Genomic DNA, 18,921 nt, shown 5'->3' with positions numbered 1-18,921 from the left:
GCTATAGGATCGCCAACTACACACTCTGTCCAGACTGCTTGGGCACTGCTGTCTAGCAACTGTAGGTGTTGCTATGCATGGGACTGACACAGGAACTAAGAAATGATCACAGATCTGAGACAAAAGTGGCCGTCCTGTTTTTAGTAGAAAACAGCTACATCCTATGGATTTCAATGGAATTCCAATTATTAGGAAATTACAAATTTTTAAAATTCTGTATCTAAATTTTGGTACTGTTGCACATCCTTAAAATAAAGCATCATAATACTAATACCAATGGAAATATATCATTAGATGGAAGCTCAAATTTAAGATTTGCACTCTATCTGTAGTAAAAATAATTTCTATGAATATAGCAGAATGATATTAGACTAAAATATTTTCAGGGGGGACATACCATATTAATTCAGCCTTATGTGAAATTATTCATATAATGTTTGCTACTAGTATTGCACAACCCCAGAGAAAAAGAACTTTGGCATGCTGCAAAGTACATAATTGTCCCAAAATCCTTTAAATACAAGATACCTGTAATACCTGGAACATTGGAATAGCATCCTGATTATATATAGCATTGATGTATGGGGGAAATACCCACACACCAAGGAAATCAGGTTCATTTTTTTAAAGTAGTTAATGCATGCTTCATTACTAAAGATGTGGTATGCACATAAACTTAATACAAAAGAAAACATTTGTGACATACCAAGACATTACTGTGGAAGGCATGGAAGGAATAAGCCAAATTAATGTAGTGAGAAGTCACAATAATAGGAATGCCATGAGCGAATGAAAAATCTTACTCTCCTCTTAATATTTCATGTTTACTTTCTAAATATTTCACTCTCATTTGTTACCATTTGTGCATCTTAGTGGAAATGTTCTAGTGAAGCCTGGGAATACTGTTTCTTATTTTCTTTCATTGCATTGTCTGTTTATTAAAAACATTCACTTCAGAACATTTCAAGCTACACGTCTTATGTCGAGCCTACCTGCTCCACTCCATTGCCTGTGTACTGCACTGCTTCATTATGCTGCTCTTCCAACATTTCTAAGTTTAACTCCTCTAAGAATTCATTCCTTTCATCATCCAGCCATCCTTCTTCCAGCTGTAAAGAATACATTAGTACATTACATGAGGTTAGTGGAAATGCATGCTTAAAATAAGGGAAACCCAAATGGCAATGCCTCACTAGTTCTTTTTATAATAATGACTCTCTTCAGAATACTGAGGTCTTGGGGCTCGCTTTTTGAAAAGGCAGGGGGGAAAAGATGATTAAAAAAATTGGACTCTTAGGCTTTTTATCCTTTCCTGAACCAGTATCACTGATTTTTCTCTCATAATGAGGGAGATTGTACTCCTAGAACATTATTTCCTTTCAAAATGTGCAGAAGACATACCGCATAACCCTGAAACTGTCATGTTCTTTACTTCTGAGAGCATCAGCTTTAAAAGAATCTAGAGCTACTAATATATGGCAATGAGACAGTTGGTTTCTTTCTCCTTAATAGTCTCTACACCAGGAACATGTCTCGCTGCTTGGATTCCCAACAGCACTCTCATCGTATATTTCTATTGCATTTGTCCTACTGATTTCTTTTCAGGTAAACTTCTAGTAACAGCAGCAACAATGGAGCAGAGCGGACTTACCCGTGCCGCTTGTTGGCTGGGGGAGGGCAGGCGTAGGAAGAGGCGGCTTGGCGCACGTGTGCCGGCAAGGAGCACTTGCCGCGGCTGCGGCGTGCGCACATTTGGTGGGCGGGGCTTCAGCGTCTCGTTGGGACGCTGGGCTGTCGCTTTCCCGCCTCTTCGGTTTCATCTGGGTGGGCAGTCAGCGGATTGCTTAGGTAAGGCTCATTCCCCTCGTGTAGCGCCAACCCTCCGTGGGAGGTTTTGATTAAAGCTGTGGCCATTTTAAGCCAACATTCGAGTTGCATCTTCCTTCCACCAGACTGGCCTCATACCAGCCAATACCAACAACAGAATTATTGAATGACAAGGTACCCACAAGGCACACTTTGTTTTTCAACTATTATTTAGGGAGTTCTTTAAAAAAAATGACCAGAGAGTATTCCCTTCAAATATGTTGACTATTTTGTCCACCACAGAATGAGGCCTGTTTTAATAAAATTAACCAGCAAGACATTTACACAGACAAATCTTCATTCTGGATTTGGAATAAGTAAAGGTAAAGGTAAAGGTATCCCCTGTGCAAGCACCGAGTCATGTCTGACCCTTGGGGTGACGCCCTCCAGCGTTTTCATGGCAGACTCAATACGGGGTGGTTTGCCAGTGCCTTCCCCAGTCATTACCGTTTACCCCCCAGCAAGCTGGGTACTCACTTTACCGACCTCGGAAGGATGGAAGGCTGAGTCAACCTTGAGCCGGCTGCTGGGATTGAACTCCCAGCCTCATGGGCAAAGCTTTCAGACGGCTGCCTTACCACTCTGCGCCACAAGAGGCAACGCTTCTGTATAATGAACAAATGTCAAATGAGAGTTGCAGAGAGGGGTACCAGTGTCATCATCCCTTGTTTAAAAAAGCAAATATGCTTTAAGTTTTTAAACTTGGTAATACTGTCTAAACTCTCATCCAAAAAGCGTGTTTTGAGTTCAGCATTTCACCTGCCACCACTGGCCTGTCCATACAGCATCATTATGGATCAAGATGGTACTTTAATAATGTGGTAGGTAGTGAAAAACTGTTTCTGAATGGTAGAACTCCATGCTACAATGATAATTAGGGCTGCCATCTTGTGGTTGGAAAGTACCTGAAGATTTTGGTAGAGTCTGGGAAGGGTATGGGGGAGTGCAGGGTGTAATGCCATACAGTTTACCATTCAAAGTAGATGAACAAGCCTACATTTTCTGGAGATTAATAATAATTCCAGAAGATTTCTATACTATACCTGGAGTTGACACCCCTAATGGTAATGACTGCAATAATGAACTGCATGATTCAGGTGGCTGGCAAAGTAATTAACAGAGCAATGGGACACAACCTGATTAAAGAATAAAGGTTTATTTAGGAAATAGCATACTTGATAGAAAAAAGGAAACACAGGGATAGGTTCCTAACTATGTCCCTAGTGGAGAGGGTCAAAATTAGTGAGTAACTACTGAGAAGAAGGAGGAAGCTACTCTGAGAATAGCAATCTGGAGACAGACTAGGAATACTGTCCTCACTATACACTCTAATTGTCTTCTTGATGCCCCCCCCCCCAGTCAGAGTCTTCTTCTCTCCTTCTTTATACATCAAACATTGTCTTTTCCAACACTTCTTCTCAAGGTCCACAAGATTCATCTTCTTATGTAGAGTTTCCAACTTTCCTCAAGAAAGTCGCTTGGTGAGTGTATCTGAAATCACTGCATCTGTGGGACAGTATTCCAACTCAAAAAGCCCTTTTTCATGTTTCTTACTCATATCCATGTGTTTAGTTCTGGAGTTTTATTTTCTCCACCTGTGTTCATTGTAACCATCCTTGGTTGTCTTTAAAGAGTTGTACTGGTTTCCCTAACCCAAAGTCTTAAATTAGTTACAGTATCAATTTCAGTGTTCTGTATGTTTCTGCTGCAGATACGTACCAACTTCAGTTGAGGATACAGCTAGTGTTTTTTTGCTTCCTAGCACTCCAGTTGACAGCTCCATTGTCATAGAAGAATAAGTGTCACAGAAGATAACTCCATTGCCATAGAAGATAACTACCTTCTGTCTGTAGTTATCTTTTGTCCAGTTAAGATCCATGAATCCCACCAGTCTGGGATTGTCACTTGTGGTAACTTTAATTTCACACATGCAGTGCCATGCAGATACTTCTCCTTTGACTGTATTTCAGTCCCTTCTGCTCAGCGATTTCATCTTTGTGCATAAAATGTCCACAGCTATGGTGATATCAAAAGGCATCAATGTGCTTATGTACAGCAGTCTTCCAATTGCTCTCTATATTTCTTGTTGTCAAGAAGAAGTTCACTACTTCATTGCTGGTTCAAGTAGTTTGTTCCCATAGGAGTGCTTGTTGGCTTAACTCCTTTCCTACTAGCATTCCCATGGTGCCTGGACACATGTGCACCTGAAAACCACCTCTGATGGACTTGGTTGTGTTTACCCTCTTGGAAAAAATCCCTTGTCCCATGGATGTTCTCTTCCCCATGTCTGGTGGTCCAGATGATCCCTGCCAGCAAGATGGGCCTGCAAACATTTGACTCAGTCCTGCTCCAATTGTAGAACTGTGGCTGGGATCCACTGTCCCCCCGCAAATGATGGGCCTGAAGGTTGCAGAGTAAAACCACCCCTGGCATAATTGTTGGAACCTCTGTGTTTGTGTGGGGGGGGGGGAGGGTGGAAGTCTCCCCCACCAAGACCCCCCCTCCTCTATCAAGGTGGACAAGTCCACAGCCACCCATCTTAATGCCCCCAGCATCCCATGAATCGGAGAGGGTTCTGCTGCTGCTGCATCATGAAATGAGCTTGTCCCATCCTTGGATCCAAAGGCCCTGGAACCAGTAGCCACCACCAGCACAGCATGGTTCATCGGTAAATGGGGATTCACTGCCGTGGCCTGCCCCAACCTGCCACCTCCCCCCCCCCAGCATCCTTTTTCTGTGCCATGGTTGCTTGTTCCCCTCTTTTTTTTTTGAAGGGGTAAATATTCCTGCCAAAACAGTCTGTGAGAGGCTTTGTTTTTGTTTTTTTAACAACAATGTCCTGCAGCATGTCTAGCATCCCTTTTCCTTCAAAAAAATAATAATCGCTGGGTTTCCCTGATGTCGCGAGGTGGTTGGGCCAGGAAAAGTGACACATCTTCGAGCAACCTGAGAGGGAAAAGAGACTGAGCAATATCAGGCCATCCTTTTAACAGATGCCTGGCTCAGCCACGCCCCTCCATTACCATGCCAATGTACCTGCTGCCCAGAAGATGCCAGTGCAGGGAATTCTCTCCCACCAGCCAGATCTCAGTTGGCGTTCCTGTCCCGCAGCAGCAATGGCCCCTTTAAATAAGTCCTGGGGGCTTTTAAAAAATGAAGTAGGGTTTTTCTAGAATGTTCTGCTTTTGGTTGAGGAGATTGCTTCTATTTTCTTGATTCAGATGTTGAACTATTTCATCATAGTCCTCCTTGTCGTCATAGCATAAAATCAAAACATCCACATGTCAGAATGTAAGTTTATTTGCTGTCTCTATATCTAGAGTATAGATGATGTTCTGCCTTGCCTTTCTTTGCTCAAATCCTTCCTTGATTAGCATTTGAAGTTTCTCATACCAACATCTTGCAAGCCTGTTTCAGCCCATAGGTGCTTTTTTTTGCAGTTTGCACGTGTGTTGCTTGCTATTGGATTATTCAGATTCTGATAGTTGTTCCATGTAAACATTTTCCTTCATTTCTCCATATAAGAAAGCTGTCTTTATGTCCAGATGCCCCACATGCATATTCCTTGCTTCTGCGATGCTCAAGAGCATTCTTATTGAAGTATGTCTCACAAATGGTGTGAAAATTTCATCATAGTCTTCTCCATACTTCTGAAAGTATCCTTTAACAACTAATCTGGCATTGTATATTTCTACTTTCCTTTCTGTTTCGTTTTGAAGATCTATTTGAATCTTACTGCTTTCTACCCTGGAGGCAGTTCTGTAAGCATCCATGTTTGATTCTTGATCAGAGTACCTGTCTCTTTTTCTGCAGGTTTTCTCCATTTTCTGTTTCTTCTGGTGGCATTCTTACTATGTTTTCCCATGTCCTCTAGGCCAGTGGTCCCCAACCTTTTTATCACTGGGGACCGGTCAAACCTTAACAATTTTACTGAGGCCTGGGGGGGGGGGTAGTCTTTTGCTGAGAGATGCTGCCACCTAAGCTCCTGCTCCACTTGCTTTCCCGCCGGTGCCCCTGACTTCCCGCTGCCCGCTGGGGGCACTGCCAACAGCAGCTGTGCAGTGCCACACCGAGGAGGAACCCCAGCCATGGTGGCCGCCGGAGAGCACCAAAGGTGAGCTGATGGCAGAGTGGCGTAGATCCACTGATACCTATTTTATCCATGTTGCTTGATTTCTCCTTTTCATTAATGTAGACCATATTGTAGAATTGTTTCTGGGTAGAGGATTTTGTATCCTTTGCATCCCAGTGCAAACCTGACAAACATGCCTTCTTCTGCTCTACATTTCATCTTGGTCTGCTTTTCTTTAGCAGTGTAGGAAAGCATTTGATCCAGGCTGGATTTGTGCCCATACTACAGTTCAAATGGTGTACTGCTTGCACCTTTAGTAGGCAATCTGTTTTGCAGGCAGGTAGCAGTGTTGACTATTTCTCCCCAGGAAACAGATAGGAAACAGAAGGTACTGACCTACTATCCTACTATTCTCAGAGAACATACATTTGTACATTTCAGTGAGAGCAATTTTTCCTTTCTGCTGCACCATTATGTTATGGAGTGTATGGGACTGTTAGTTGATGCTCTATTCCTTGTTCAGTCAAATCATTTTTCATTTCATGTCCCACATATTCCCCGTTATTATCAGGGCAGATTGTTAGAGGCTTTCCTTGAAATCTGTTACTATTGCCCTGTATGCTTTAATTTTTTTTCAGCACTTGATTTTTTCATTAATTAGGTATGTCACAGTGTATCTTGAGTAGTCATCAACTGAAATCAACACATATTTATTCCTACTATGGATTTGGCCAATGGATATCACTGAGCATCAGCTCTAGGGGCTGATACATCTCCTTGTGCCATGCTACTTGTTAAAGCTAGGACTTGTCCCCTTCACTGTGACACATCACACACATTTTTCTTCAGCATATCATCTGCTCATTAGTTAAGTTCTGGCTTCTAGGTTGACTAATGACACAATTGTGCCTGTGTTCCAATCACCTGTGCCTTGAACAACCTTTGTGTCTGCATTACTTTGCAAGATTTGCTTTCTGCATCTAAGCATCAAGAGCATACAAATCCTGATTCACAACTCCTGTTGCAATTAATCCTCTTTTCTGTCTGATAAAACATTTGTTCCCAAAAGATGATATCATTCATTGATTTGCAAGTACTCATACAACGTTTATTCACTAGCTTTGGGACATTGATAGTTTGTAATGTGGACTTGTCAGGTTTCTCCATTTGAGAGGTTTCATTTTATTGTTCTGGAACCCATGCCATCAGCCATTATAGAGCATCCATCTGCAGCACTTAATTTCTCTGATTTTTGCTCATCTAATGTTTCAAAAAAAAAAAAAAACTTTGTGAGCATACAAGTGGGCCATGGTCCCATTATCTGTAAACCAAATATCACTTTTTGTGGCTCCTGGTGATAATATAAAACATTTTTTATTGGGTGCTTAAATTTGATCTGCGATTCATTGCCATTTCCCCCTTTTGCTTTGGGAAAGGCTTTCCTCTACTTAGTGATAGAACAGTCCCCCCCAACCAGGGCGTAGTCTGCACAGGGCTTTTTATCCAGTCCCAGTTTGAATGAATCCCTACCATCTACACTGAATTCAATTTTCATTTTGATTTTGGGCACTTTAAATTTTCCCTCTGCAACATCCATGACTAATTCATGGTGAGCCTACCATTCCCTCATGATATCCAGAAGTGTATATAAGCCTCGATATTTGAAAAATCAGCATCAGTAAATGTGCAGCTCTCTTCTTTCTGCGAATTAACTCTGCCTCATGCCTCCAGTCCTGTAACAAAGCAGTCTTTCCCCGACTGGCCAGGGAAGAACATCTTGGAGGACCCACATCCAGCCAGTGCTGCTGTAGCTGCACTGGTTACTGGTTTGCCTTTTTGTCCCTGACCTCAACCTGGTGGAATGAGCTCCTGGAAGAGCTAAGATCCCAATGGAACTACCCAGGTTCTGCAGGGCCTGCAAGATGGAGCTCTTCTGCTAGGTGTATGGTTGAGGCCAGGGGAGGGGGATGACTAGGATTAAGATTAAGATCAGTGGGTCCTGCCCTATGTTGCCGTATGTCAAACCTGCAGGTCAATATTGGTATTACAACCATGAGGCCATGCCATCAGCCAGGCTGGGACAGCTGAGTTGGGTTTCTGGGCCACTAGAGTTATACCTCCATCTGGATATTGTGCATATTGATTTCTTTTTTGTACTGAACTGTATTTTTAGGGATTTTAAAGTTTTAAGTGGTTTTATGGGGACTTTGTGATCGTGTTTTATATTGTAAGCCTCCACAAGGCAACATTGTCATGAGTGGCAGGGTATAAATTAAAGCATAAATAAATAAATAAATAAATAAATAAATAAATAAATAAATAAATAAATAAATAAATAAATAAATAAATAGATAGATAAATAGATAAATAGATAAATAGATAAACAAAGAAACAAAGAAACAAAGAAACAAAGAAAGAAAGAAAGAAATGCATCAGACTGAGTATACAAAGGTAAAAATACATGATTTTTTTCTTTTACAATGCTACACAGATGTATGTATCTGCTATTGTTTATGCTGTGAATTATAATTTTAATTCTGTCAGCATTTAATTTTAAGATTAAGAATTTTAAGATACATACTTATTTAGAAGCAAGATCTAATGAACTCAGTGGAAAAATGCATAAGGTTTTTCTGGAAAAATGCATAAGATTAAGCTGTTTAAGAATATTATTGTGTTCTCTGTATGCATTTAGTAGCATTTACAGTTGAGTCTCTTGTGGCGCAGGGTGGTAAGGCAGCAGAAATGCTGTCTGAAGCTGTCTACCCATGAGGCTGGGAGTTCAATCCCAGCAGCCGGCTCAAGGTTGACTCAGCCTTCCATCCTTCCAAGGTCAGTAAAATGAGTACCCAGCTTGCTGGGGGGGGGGGTAAACAGTAATGACTGGGGAAGGCACTGGCAAACCACCCCATATTGAGTCTGCCATGAAAATGCTAGAGGGCGTCACCCCAAGGGTCAAACATGACCCGGTGCTTGCACAGGGGATACTTACCTTTACCTTTACAGATGTTCATTGTTGGATGACTATCATGAAGTTACTTTACACTGTCAGAGCAGTGGATTCTGAGGGCCATTCCACACATCTAAGAACACAGTGTTAAGCTAGTGCAATTGCTTAACGCTATTAAAAATTATGCCCTCCTCCATTTCTCACCTCCTTGTGCTCTCAATTTCTTCTCCTGCTTTGTTCTGCTTCCTGGCACTCTGCAGTGCTGATTAAAATTGTGGAGGAGTGGGACTCAATATTCCCATGAGTCCTCCACTGTCAATCATGGCAGCCAGCCAATCACCTTTCTCCCAGATTTAAAGGGCAAGCGATGCAAGCAATCTTTTTTTTAAAAAGTGAAAATTCTCTGTTCCTATGCAAACTCTGGCAGGGGCTCATGGAAATTGTAGTCCATGAACATCTGGAGGACCACAGGTTGACTACCCCTGCTCTAGAAAACAGCAGGATTAGACCTCAAAGAGAAACTGAAAATACCTCCAGGTGCCACTTGCAGCAGCAGGAATCTGAATATGATGTACTTCAAAGAAGATATACCTTTACTTCTGTTCCCGGGAAAGGATACTGAAAGTCATATCTTAGAAAGTATGCTCAATCCTTCTATGTTAAGACTATCTTTTCATATTAGCAAGGACAGACTTATGGCAGACTGTTTGTTATATATTTGAATCCACAAAGATGTATCTCATACTAATATAAAAGCCCTTAAGTCTATAAGCAGGGCTGTTTCAGCAACCTTTATAGTTTGGGAGAGTTATCTAAGCCTACAAGAGCCATATCCAAGCAACATAAACCTGCAGTGAATTGCTTTCCTCTGCTTTGGTATACAGCCTCTTTTATTGGGGCCATTTAGAATGTGCAGAACCATAAAGGAAATATATGCTTCAAACGGTGATCTTGTATAACTACTATAGTCAAGGAAGGATTCTGGGTGACACTGACTTATATTTACTCTATGTAATTTATAGAAATTGTGGAGTTATTAGGTCTGAAAGATATCAGATCAATAACATGATGGACAAATAGCAATATAACTAACTTTGCCTAAATCAATGATAGAACATAATATACTTTTTGCTTTGTGGAAAAAATAATATAAAAGGAAGTCCAAACAATTTTCTTCTGCAACTATACCTCCTTTTTATAAGCCTAATATTTCCCTTTGCTCAAACATACACAGAAATCCATATTGATGGTGCTGCAGGAACATTCTGATTCTGTAAACTGCAGAAAGTCACCTTTTGCCAAATGGGACACAGACACACAACAATTTTTATTGTTTCGTCTCATGTAGAAATCTAAATCTTGATGCAAACAGAGTTGCAACAGTGTTATTTTAGTTTTATATAATTCTTAACCTGGTTTTACCTTGGTGAACTATTGTTTTATCGGGTTTTTAGACAATGTAAACCACCTTGAGAAGGGCGGTATATAAATTGTGAAATACATTAAAAATATTAGTGAAATGCCATACAAAAAAGCCACAATCACATACCAGTCAATTTCTAGAACAACAGACTCTGAATAAGGACAGCTAGATTTGAGTCAAGTAGCATGTTAAAGACCAATAAGGTATTTGGAGTAGAAACTTTTGAAACTCAAAGCTCCTTTCAACAGATCTACTGTTCTACTACAGACCATCATGGTTAACCTCTGAAATTAAACAATACAGACTTTAGTAAAATGCAAGACTAGGCTTTCCCCTCAAGTCTGCCATAAAAAAGAGGTACTTTGCTTAAGATGGCATATAAATTACAGTTATGTCAAATAACAATAATATGTTCGTGTGTGTGTGTATAACATTGATGGGATCTTAAATTCAGGGTCATCTTTCTTTCAAACAAATGCAGTACCAGCAGGCCCAGTGATGGAAAGATTAGCAATGAATTTATAACCATGCACAAGCAAGTTTTGTGGGTTTCACTTTCTTTTTGTTAAGCATCTCATTAACTTTAGAAAATCAGATAGATAACTTGTAGGTGAATTTGATTTTAGAGACTCATTAATAATCAAGTTTTCATTAATATTGTTTGCTTCTAGTTATGAAATGGTAAGACTATTTTCACTTTCTCCACATTGACACGAATCTCTGTATTGCTATTTTTCAGCTGTTCATTATCTATGGCGACAAAACAGTCTTGTCTCAATGCATCTATTTACTCTTACCTGCATCTCTGGTCTTGCTACCAGCAACACAATTTTCTTGCATTCATCACTGGAGAGCAATGCCACTGCCTCCTCCCTGTTCTGGACATCTTGGCCATTTATCTAGAAAACAAATGAAAGTGGCACATTAGGTTCCATTTCCGCAACACAAAACACAATATAGAGCAAATATCAGCTCATTTGTGGTAAATGTATGGACAATGAAGCTCACACAATGGACTCATCTCCAGCCTCCCTCAGTGGTAAGTGCCTTCACTCAATTATGCGCTTACTGTAAGAGCAGTATCGATCGTTGAAGGATGGCGGACATCAGAGGAAGCAGTTATGTTCATAAATGTCCAACCTGCACCCTGGCAACATACATCTAGCAACACAATTAACCAGCCCTTGACAGGTGACGTTCATCTTTCTCCGTTCAGAGTAATGGAAGTGTCAGTCTGAGATAATAGTGCTGGTGGAAGCAAGACTGGTAAAACTACAGCTGAAATCAGTCACACCAGAAGCTTAGAGAGAGCCAATTAGAGGTCTACAGCATTATCTCTCACTAAGCAATACTTACAGTCCACTGCTGATTACAGTTTCATTTAATTATTTTATATGTGTGCAAATGCAAATGCACACATATACTACCATCACACATGTGTGGTTGAAGGCCAACATTTATTTTAAAATGGAGGTAAAAAAGGCACCTTCAATAAAAATTATAAGCCATGTTTTCTTCCAACTTCTGAGTGTAAGTTTTGATTGTGCATCCACTCCCTAAACCTTCTGCCAAATCCTTTCCCCCAAATTATCCTTTGGGATGACATCAGGCTTGTACAGAACATTTACAGATATTTGGGTTCACAGCCCAATAGATTGGGACAAAGAGCATCTAGACTCATATTGGCACAAACTGGGAAATTGCAGTTCAGTTCATGGCATGCATGGTTTGCAAACCATGAACTGTTATGAAATTACAGATGTTAAACAAATTGTGATGTGGTAGAACATCCCCGCTCAGTGTGCTATTGAAGAAGAGCTGGTTCTTATATGTCACTTTCTGTACCCGAAGGAGTCTCAAAGCAGTTTACAATTGCCTTCCCTTTCCTCTCCACACAACAGACACCCTGTGAGGTAGGTGAGGCTAAGAGAGCCCTGATATTACAGCTCTGTCAGAACCGCTTTATCTGTGCTGTGGTGAGCCCAAGGTCAGCTGGCTGCATGTGGGGGAGTGGGGAATTAAACCCGGCTCGCCAGATTATAAATCCGCACTCTTAACCACTACACCAAGCTGGCTGTCACACCAAACCCACAGGGATCTCTGGCTGACACCTCTCTAACTGCCCTCCAAGTTTGGTGAAGTTTGTATTTAGGGGGTCTGAGTTATAGTCTCCCAAAGAAGGTGCCAGTAGTAACGTGCTTTCTGGGGAAATGACAAGCACAGGTTCAGGAGTGTATAGAATGGACCCTGTGCTAGCTAGAGACATCAAACTTGCAGGAGACCTCCTCCTCTACATGATTTCCAAGTTATGGACAGATTAGACTTAGGGGAACAGAGTTATGCTCCCCCAAATAAGTTGACCCCAGGAAATGGTTTTTGGGGAAAATATTAGGCACAGATTCAAATGTGTATAAAAATGGACCACATGCAAACTACACAAACCAAATGGACAGGGAACCCCATCCTGCCACCTGCTCCTCTAGAATTTTTCTGATTTGTGGGAAGATTACATTTCTGGAGTCCCAGTTATAGACCCAGAATTTCCCCAGTGCTCTCCCTGGAAAAGACAGCTGTAGTCAAGGGACTCTATGGAACAGCTCAGGAACAAGCCAGTGATCAAACTTAGGGGAAGCTTCCCATGGGCAGGACCCGTTTCCCAGTCAGACAATGGAAGCAAGGCAAGAATCCCCCCAATGCTCACAGCCTCCCAAGTCTCCAAAGGCAGGATCTGAATGATGGAAAGGTCGACATCCCCAGAATTCTGACGGGCTCCCCAAAGTAACCCATGATAGCTTGGCAGGCACTCTAGACATACAATGTGACCAAGGGAAGCATGTCCACAACTTTCCCAGCCCCCCCCCCCCCTGCAGCTGAAACACACAGGTCCAGAGCACACCTATCAACTGTGGAGATCTGAGAAGTGGCCCCCAAAGAAGGTGCCCCCAAGCACAGTTTCAGCAGGGGCACTCAGTAGCCTAAGCCCTGATCCTGTGGCATGAACAGAGAGATGGGGTGGCTCAAAGATTATTTGCTCAATAATAAATCACAGCTTTAGAGTGCGGGCTCTATTAAATAAATAATGTCACTGAATTCCTATTCCCCCACATCTTCATCCTCTTCAGTTACCACCCTCAAATCTCCTCAAATTTATCAAGGTGGAGTTGGCAGCGCTTCTTGTCATCCTATTACTCCCATCAACCTTACTGCAGCCTGATGACATCACTGAGAGTTCTAAATTTTTCAAGTTTGGCTTTCTGCTCTAATAAAATAAATGTTTTGACTATACAGAAGAAAACTATGTCTAAAACGGGATTTGAAGCAAGCAGAAAAGTGGATTTTAGCACAGCAGACCTCTAGAGCAGCTATCATGACTGTTGGGGGATGGCACAGGCCCCAGGAGGAGATAGTATTGCTACTGGGCTACAAAGTGATTACACTGCATAGGCAGGAGATGGATGCAGATGACATGCCATAAACATTTCTGTCATGATACAGAGAAGTCTGAGGAAGTGGGTGGATAGCCACAACATCATTTGTGGCTACATGGTTATGGATGCCGGTACTGACATGTTGGCAGTGGTGAAGGCTGTGCACCTCAAGGGCATGATCTGCCTGGTACATATGCCTCACCTTGTGGTAAGGATGCTCTGGGGTTGAAAAGCACTGCCAAGGTCCCCTGGGTCACTGCCTTCCTCAAGATGCAGTCCTTGGTTGAGACCTGCCAGTGCCTGGCTGCCCACTTCTTGTGCAGCATTAAGTCTTCCCACCTGCTGCATTAGAGGCAGGGGGATTAGGAACTCTACTTATGCCATAATTGTTTGTTTGGTGAAGCAGAAGATTACAGTGTAGGAAGCCATCTCCTTCATGGCCACCTTACACAGGGAAGAGGAGCCCAGAAACAGCTCCAATGGATGGCTGACCCTCTCCCAAATGGTGCATTGTCCTCAAGCCCTTCCAGGATATGTCAGAAGACTGAGGGATTAGATACTCTATATTAGGAATGTAACACAGGCTTCGCTCTAAATGAAACATAACCTGATAGTCCACTTGTTTTTTCTCTAGCTGGGTGGAGCATAGAGGTGCACATGGAGTGTCCTCCAAAAAGTTGTAATGAATGATTAGTACCATCACAAAAACAAACAAAACAATGCATCCTGTCACATCAACATGGACCACATTGCTAGGTTTAGTAAAAAATCTCTGACTTAGTATTTTTACATATTCAGAAATATGTAAAGGTAAAGGTAAAGATATCCCCTGTGCAAGCACTGGGTCATGTCTGACCCTTGGGGTGATGCCCTCTAGCGTTTTCATGGCAGACTCAATATGGGGTGGTTTGCCAGTGCCTTCCCCAGTCATTACCGTTTACTCCCCAGCAAGCTGGGTACTCATTTTACTGACCTCGGAATGATGGAAGGCTGAGTCAACCTTGAGCTCCCAGCATCATGGGCAGAGTTTCAGACTGCATGTCTGCTACCTTACCACTCTGCGCCACAAGAGGCTCTTCAGAAATATGAGGGTAAGTCAAAAAGTCTTGCTACAAAATCATAGAAACCTTTATTAAACAACAATATCAAAATCTGAAGCCATATTTCTTGACATATTGTCCAACTAGGTCTATACACTTCTGAAAGTGGTGTGTCCATCTCTCTAAACCATCTCTGAAGAATTCTGTGTTCTTTGATTTACACCACATAGAAATGGCAGCTTTGGCATCCTTGAGGCTCAAATCATGTTCCTTTTAAATGTTCTTTGAGTTTTGGGAACAAAAACAAGTCTGAAGGGGGCAATATGTCCCAATGTAATTCTTGTAGTACAGCCATTACTTATGCTATTTATTTATACTTTCAGTTTTTATCCTGCCACTCACAGCATTGCTGGTCCACGGCAGCTCACAACAAGCTTAAAATAGTATGCAAACATTAAAACCATATCATAAATTAAAATAGCCCAATAACAGTATCATCTTACAGACTTAATAAAAAATAATTAGGTATACTTCACAACCAATTACATGATTTTATCATCTGTATGGCAATGGGGTGTCTTAGTTTAGAGGAGGGGCCCAAGATGACATTTATTTGCGGATCCTGCAGGCCCTACAGAACTGAGACAGCTTCATCAGGACCTTGAGATCTTTCATGAGCTTATTCTACCAGAGGGGGCCAGGTCTGAAAAGGCCCTGGCCACGGTCAAAGTCAGGCAGACTTCCCTCAGGCTGGGGACAACCCTTGCAGAATGAGCAGGCACATTGTTGTTATGAGAAACAAACAAACAAACTCATCAGAACTTTCCTGCCTTTTTCTCACCAATGCAGGTTTTGATTTTCTTAAAATGTCTTCATAATAAGCCCCTGTGATCATCTTGCATCTTGGGGAAATCATTACATCTTTATCCATGGTTCCTCTATACCCTAGGGGGTGGAAAATGTCTGGCTGTCCAAGTTGGAATAAGGCCAATGATTGGCCCTGCCCCTGCAGCTCCTGCCCTCTGTCCCTGGACTCTAGTCTCTTTGCTCTCAGGTGCACCTTGCTGCCTGGAGCCAGCAGCAGGTAAGGGGAGAGGGCCCTGGGCAAAGGGTTGTGGGGGAGGGCCTGCTAATGAGGGCCTCTAGGCCTGCTAAGCAGGACCTGCTAACAAGAGCCTCCCAGGCTGGGGCTGCTGACGAGGGTCTCCCGGCCTGCTAAGGAGGACCTCTTGGCCTGCTAGGCTGGGCTTGCTAAGAAGGGCCTCCCGGCCTGCTGACTGCCTGCTAAAGAGCTCTGTCCTGGGCCTGTTAACGAGTTGGCCAGCCCCCACCCGCCTCACTTGATCCAGCTGCGAGCTGTGGCTCAAATCCACCTTGAGCTGCCTGGCCCGGAGCCGGGGGAGTGGACCCTATCAAGGCCCATTCTTAGGAATGGCCTTTGAAGCTAGTTCTGAATAAACCCATGCATGTATGAACTGGAACCTTAGTAGCAATACTTTTAAAGTTACCTTGTATAAATGTGAAGTAAAAATAAACAAACCATGAACAACAGTTAAATAGTTGGTTCATTTAATACCACCTTTGATCACAGTCCTGTTAATAATAACTTTTGATACTGACACCACTACACTACACCCAGCCAACGTGCTAGGAACAGAAACAGAGATGACAGCGATTCTACACAAGCAACGGAACAAACATAGGCATCTGTAGATTCAAACTGGATCCTACATGGCTCTTCATTGCTTTATTTTTAGTTGTAATTCAGATCTACCAGAACCACTGGATTCCCCACCATCAACTTCAAAGGGACTACTGAACGGCAACCATTATCCTCCTAATGTACAAATATTTAAAAAATTACACATTATACTGCAAAAAGTACTACATAAATCATGCTAATGGTAGCTTATAAGGAAAATAGGAAATATTTCATTAGAACATCCCATAAAGAAGTAACTTGGTTTTCAGAGATTTCAACTGGCTGTATCAGTAAAATACTGCGATTACTTTAATCCCTGCAAAATAAAATTGCCATATTTTATTCCTCTGATTTTACTCAATGCTAAGCAAGGAGCCAGTACATTGTCCAGTGTGAAAGACATCTGCTCGCCATTCATTGTCATAATCAGACTCCAGGCCATATAGCAGCCCAAATGTATTATTTGCCAAAAGCCATGTCTCTTCTAACAGATTTTTCCATATGTGTTTTTCTCCATCATTAGTTCCAACAGATTATTTAGGCATCAAGTCACATTATAAAAGGTATTCAGTATATGCTGCACTGAATTTGCAATACATTCAAGGACAATCTCATGGGATGCGCCTATACCTACACAAACTACAATGTCCAAAACTTGATATTCCATAAGCACAAGCACACAAAAAGCCCACAGAATTTGGTAACCATGGCAGAATTCAATATGTCCACTTTCATTTCAATATTTCCACTTTCTTTTTTAAAAAAGAAACAAGGTGCTAGTCCTATGCTCTACAAAAATCATGTATGTGGACAATGTTTAACGACTCAAAATGCAAAGAAGGGTCAGAGCTTCTCTCTATAACATGCAAATGTGTGAGACTAGGTTTAGTTTGCATAATTTATACTGATTGTTTTGCCCTGGTATAGATGATTATTTGGGTATTATTTTTAAAAGGACAGTCTATATAAAGCCAATACCTTAATATTAAAACTTGTGCAGTGACACAGACAGATCTGTTAAATCTCCCGCTGCTTTTCAATACTGGTGCATCTGAAATTCATATTACTCAAACATCCAATCAAAGTAGGATACTGAGATATAAGTAATTTTTGCTCCTGTAATTTGTATACCAGGAAGTATTTTTTCATATTATCTACAAGACAACAAATTAAATAATATATCCCAGCACCAGCCATGAAACTCAACCAAGGTTTATTATTTGCATTCGAAGTAAGGGCAATTTCAGTCAGGTAACTTGTACTTCTTATTGTGATCCAGAGATTTGTTTGATTCCCTGACCTGATAGTGCAGCAAGAAATAAAACTATGTTTTCAGCCAAGATGTTTCCTGAGGAAATGAAAGAACTGTTGGGATGGAATCAGATTGATCTGGAAATGTTCAGTGGGCTTTCATGCAAGGTGTATTAATGTATAGCAGTTATAGGAATGTCTGTACAGAACCAACTTGCCATTGCCAACAAACATTACTGGATAAGTGAATGAAAAATGACCCAAGCATCTCCCCTAAAGAATAATTGGCATGAGTATTGGTTAGGAGCAAAAATGAGAAGTATTATATTGCTTGAGAGAAATTCTAAATTTTATGCTTTTGACATCAGCATTGCCAAAATACACGAAATAAGCATGTATAGGTTTTTTAACAACAGTCCTTCCATCTTCCAGCATATTGAGTTCTCAGCCAGCTGTGTAGCAGAGTAAACCGTACTGAACATTCTTTTCAGGATATTTATTGCTAGTAGACCTTGAAAAAGATCTTGTTAGAGAAAACTGTATTACAGTCTGAAGCTTTTATATGTTTCATTTTGCAGGCATACTTTCTAGCTTTCTGGGATCTTCAAATGCAGTTTTTATAGCTTGTAGCCAACCACGTTTCTCCAAAGGCAACAGAAGTGAATGGATCAGAAACAAACTACCATGAAAGTGCTGGTTGCTGCTCCTGGGTATAAACTGCACGGGGCTTTTATTCCAACCCCAGATCAATTCAGTCCCTGCCCTCTACACAGAATGCGATTTCCGTTTGGATTTGGGGCGATTTTAATTTTCCTTCTGCAGTAAGAAGGACTGATCCGGAGTCACCCTACCTTTATTGTGCTTTATCTTGGAGTGCTGAAAATCCTGAATATATTCAGAAAATCGCATTGTTTTGAATCTGGGCTCTTCTCCGTGGTAGAGGACCCGTGATTGGCTACAGGTGGTCATGTGACAAGCCTGCCTTAAAGGAGAAGCCCCTAAGTTCTCTCAACTTCTGTCAGCCTTGGATTTTTTTGTGTGCCTTCTTCGTCCCCCCCCCCCTCAAGAAAAGAAAAGATTTTTTTCCTCCCTCCTCTGACTTCTTGGATCCTCTCCCCCCTTCAAGAAAACAAAGAAAGAGTCTCCATTTGCCCTTCTGAGCCTCCCTAACCACGTGCAGAAGACTTTC

The 18,921-nt window shown here is 41.6% G+C and overlaps 1 protein-coding gene across 3 annotated transcripts in view; it reads right to left on the bottom strand.

Annotated features, from left to right (window-relative positions):
* PDZRN4 (PDZ domain containing ring finger 4) overlaps positions 1-18,921 on the bottom strand; it is a 347,368-nt gene that overhangs the window by 13,338 nt on the left and 315,109 nt on the right. For all 3 annotated transcript variants that reach the window (XM_077338568.1, XM_077338567.1, XM_077338569.1), the window contains 2 exons: positions 11,109-11,210; positions 993-1,109 (listed from right to left, as the gene is read on the bottom strand). In XM_077338568.1, coding sequence (XP_077194683.1) covers positions 993-1,109; positions 11,109-11,210 — 219 coding nt within the window. The remainder of the gene's footprint in view (positions 1-992; positions 1,110-11,108; positions 11,211-18,921) is intronic.

The sequence above is a fragment of the Paroedura picta genome, chromosome 5 (assembly GCF_049243985.1).
Source record: "Paroedura picta isolate Pp20150507F chromosome 5, Ppicta_v3.0, whole genome shotgun sequence".
NCBI classification, from domain to species: domain Eukaryota; kingdom Metazoa; phylum Chordata; class Lepidosauria; order Squamata; family Gekkonidae; genus Paroedura; species Paroedura picta.
This window is presented reverse-complemented; position numbering and strand designations above follow the sequence as displayed.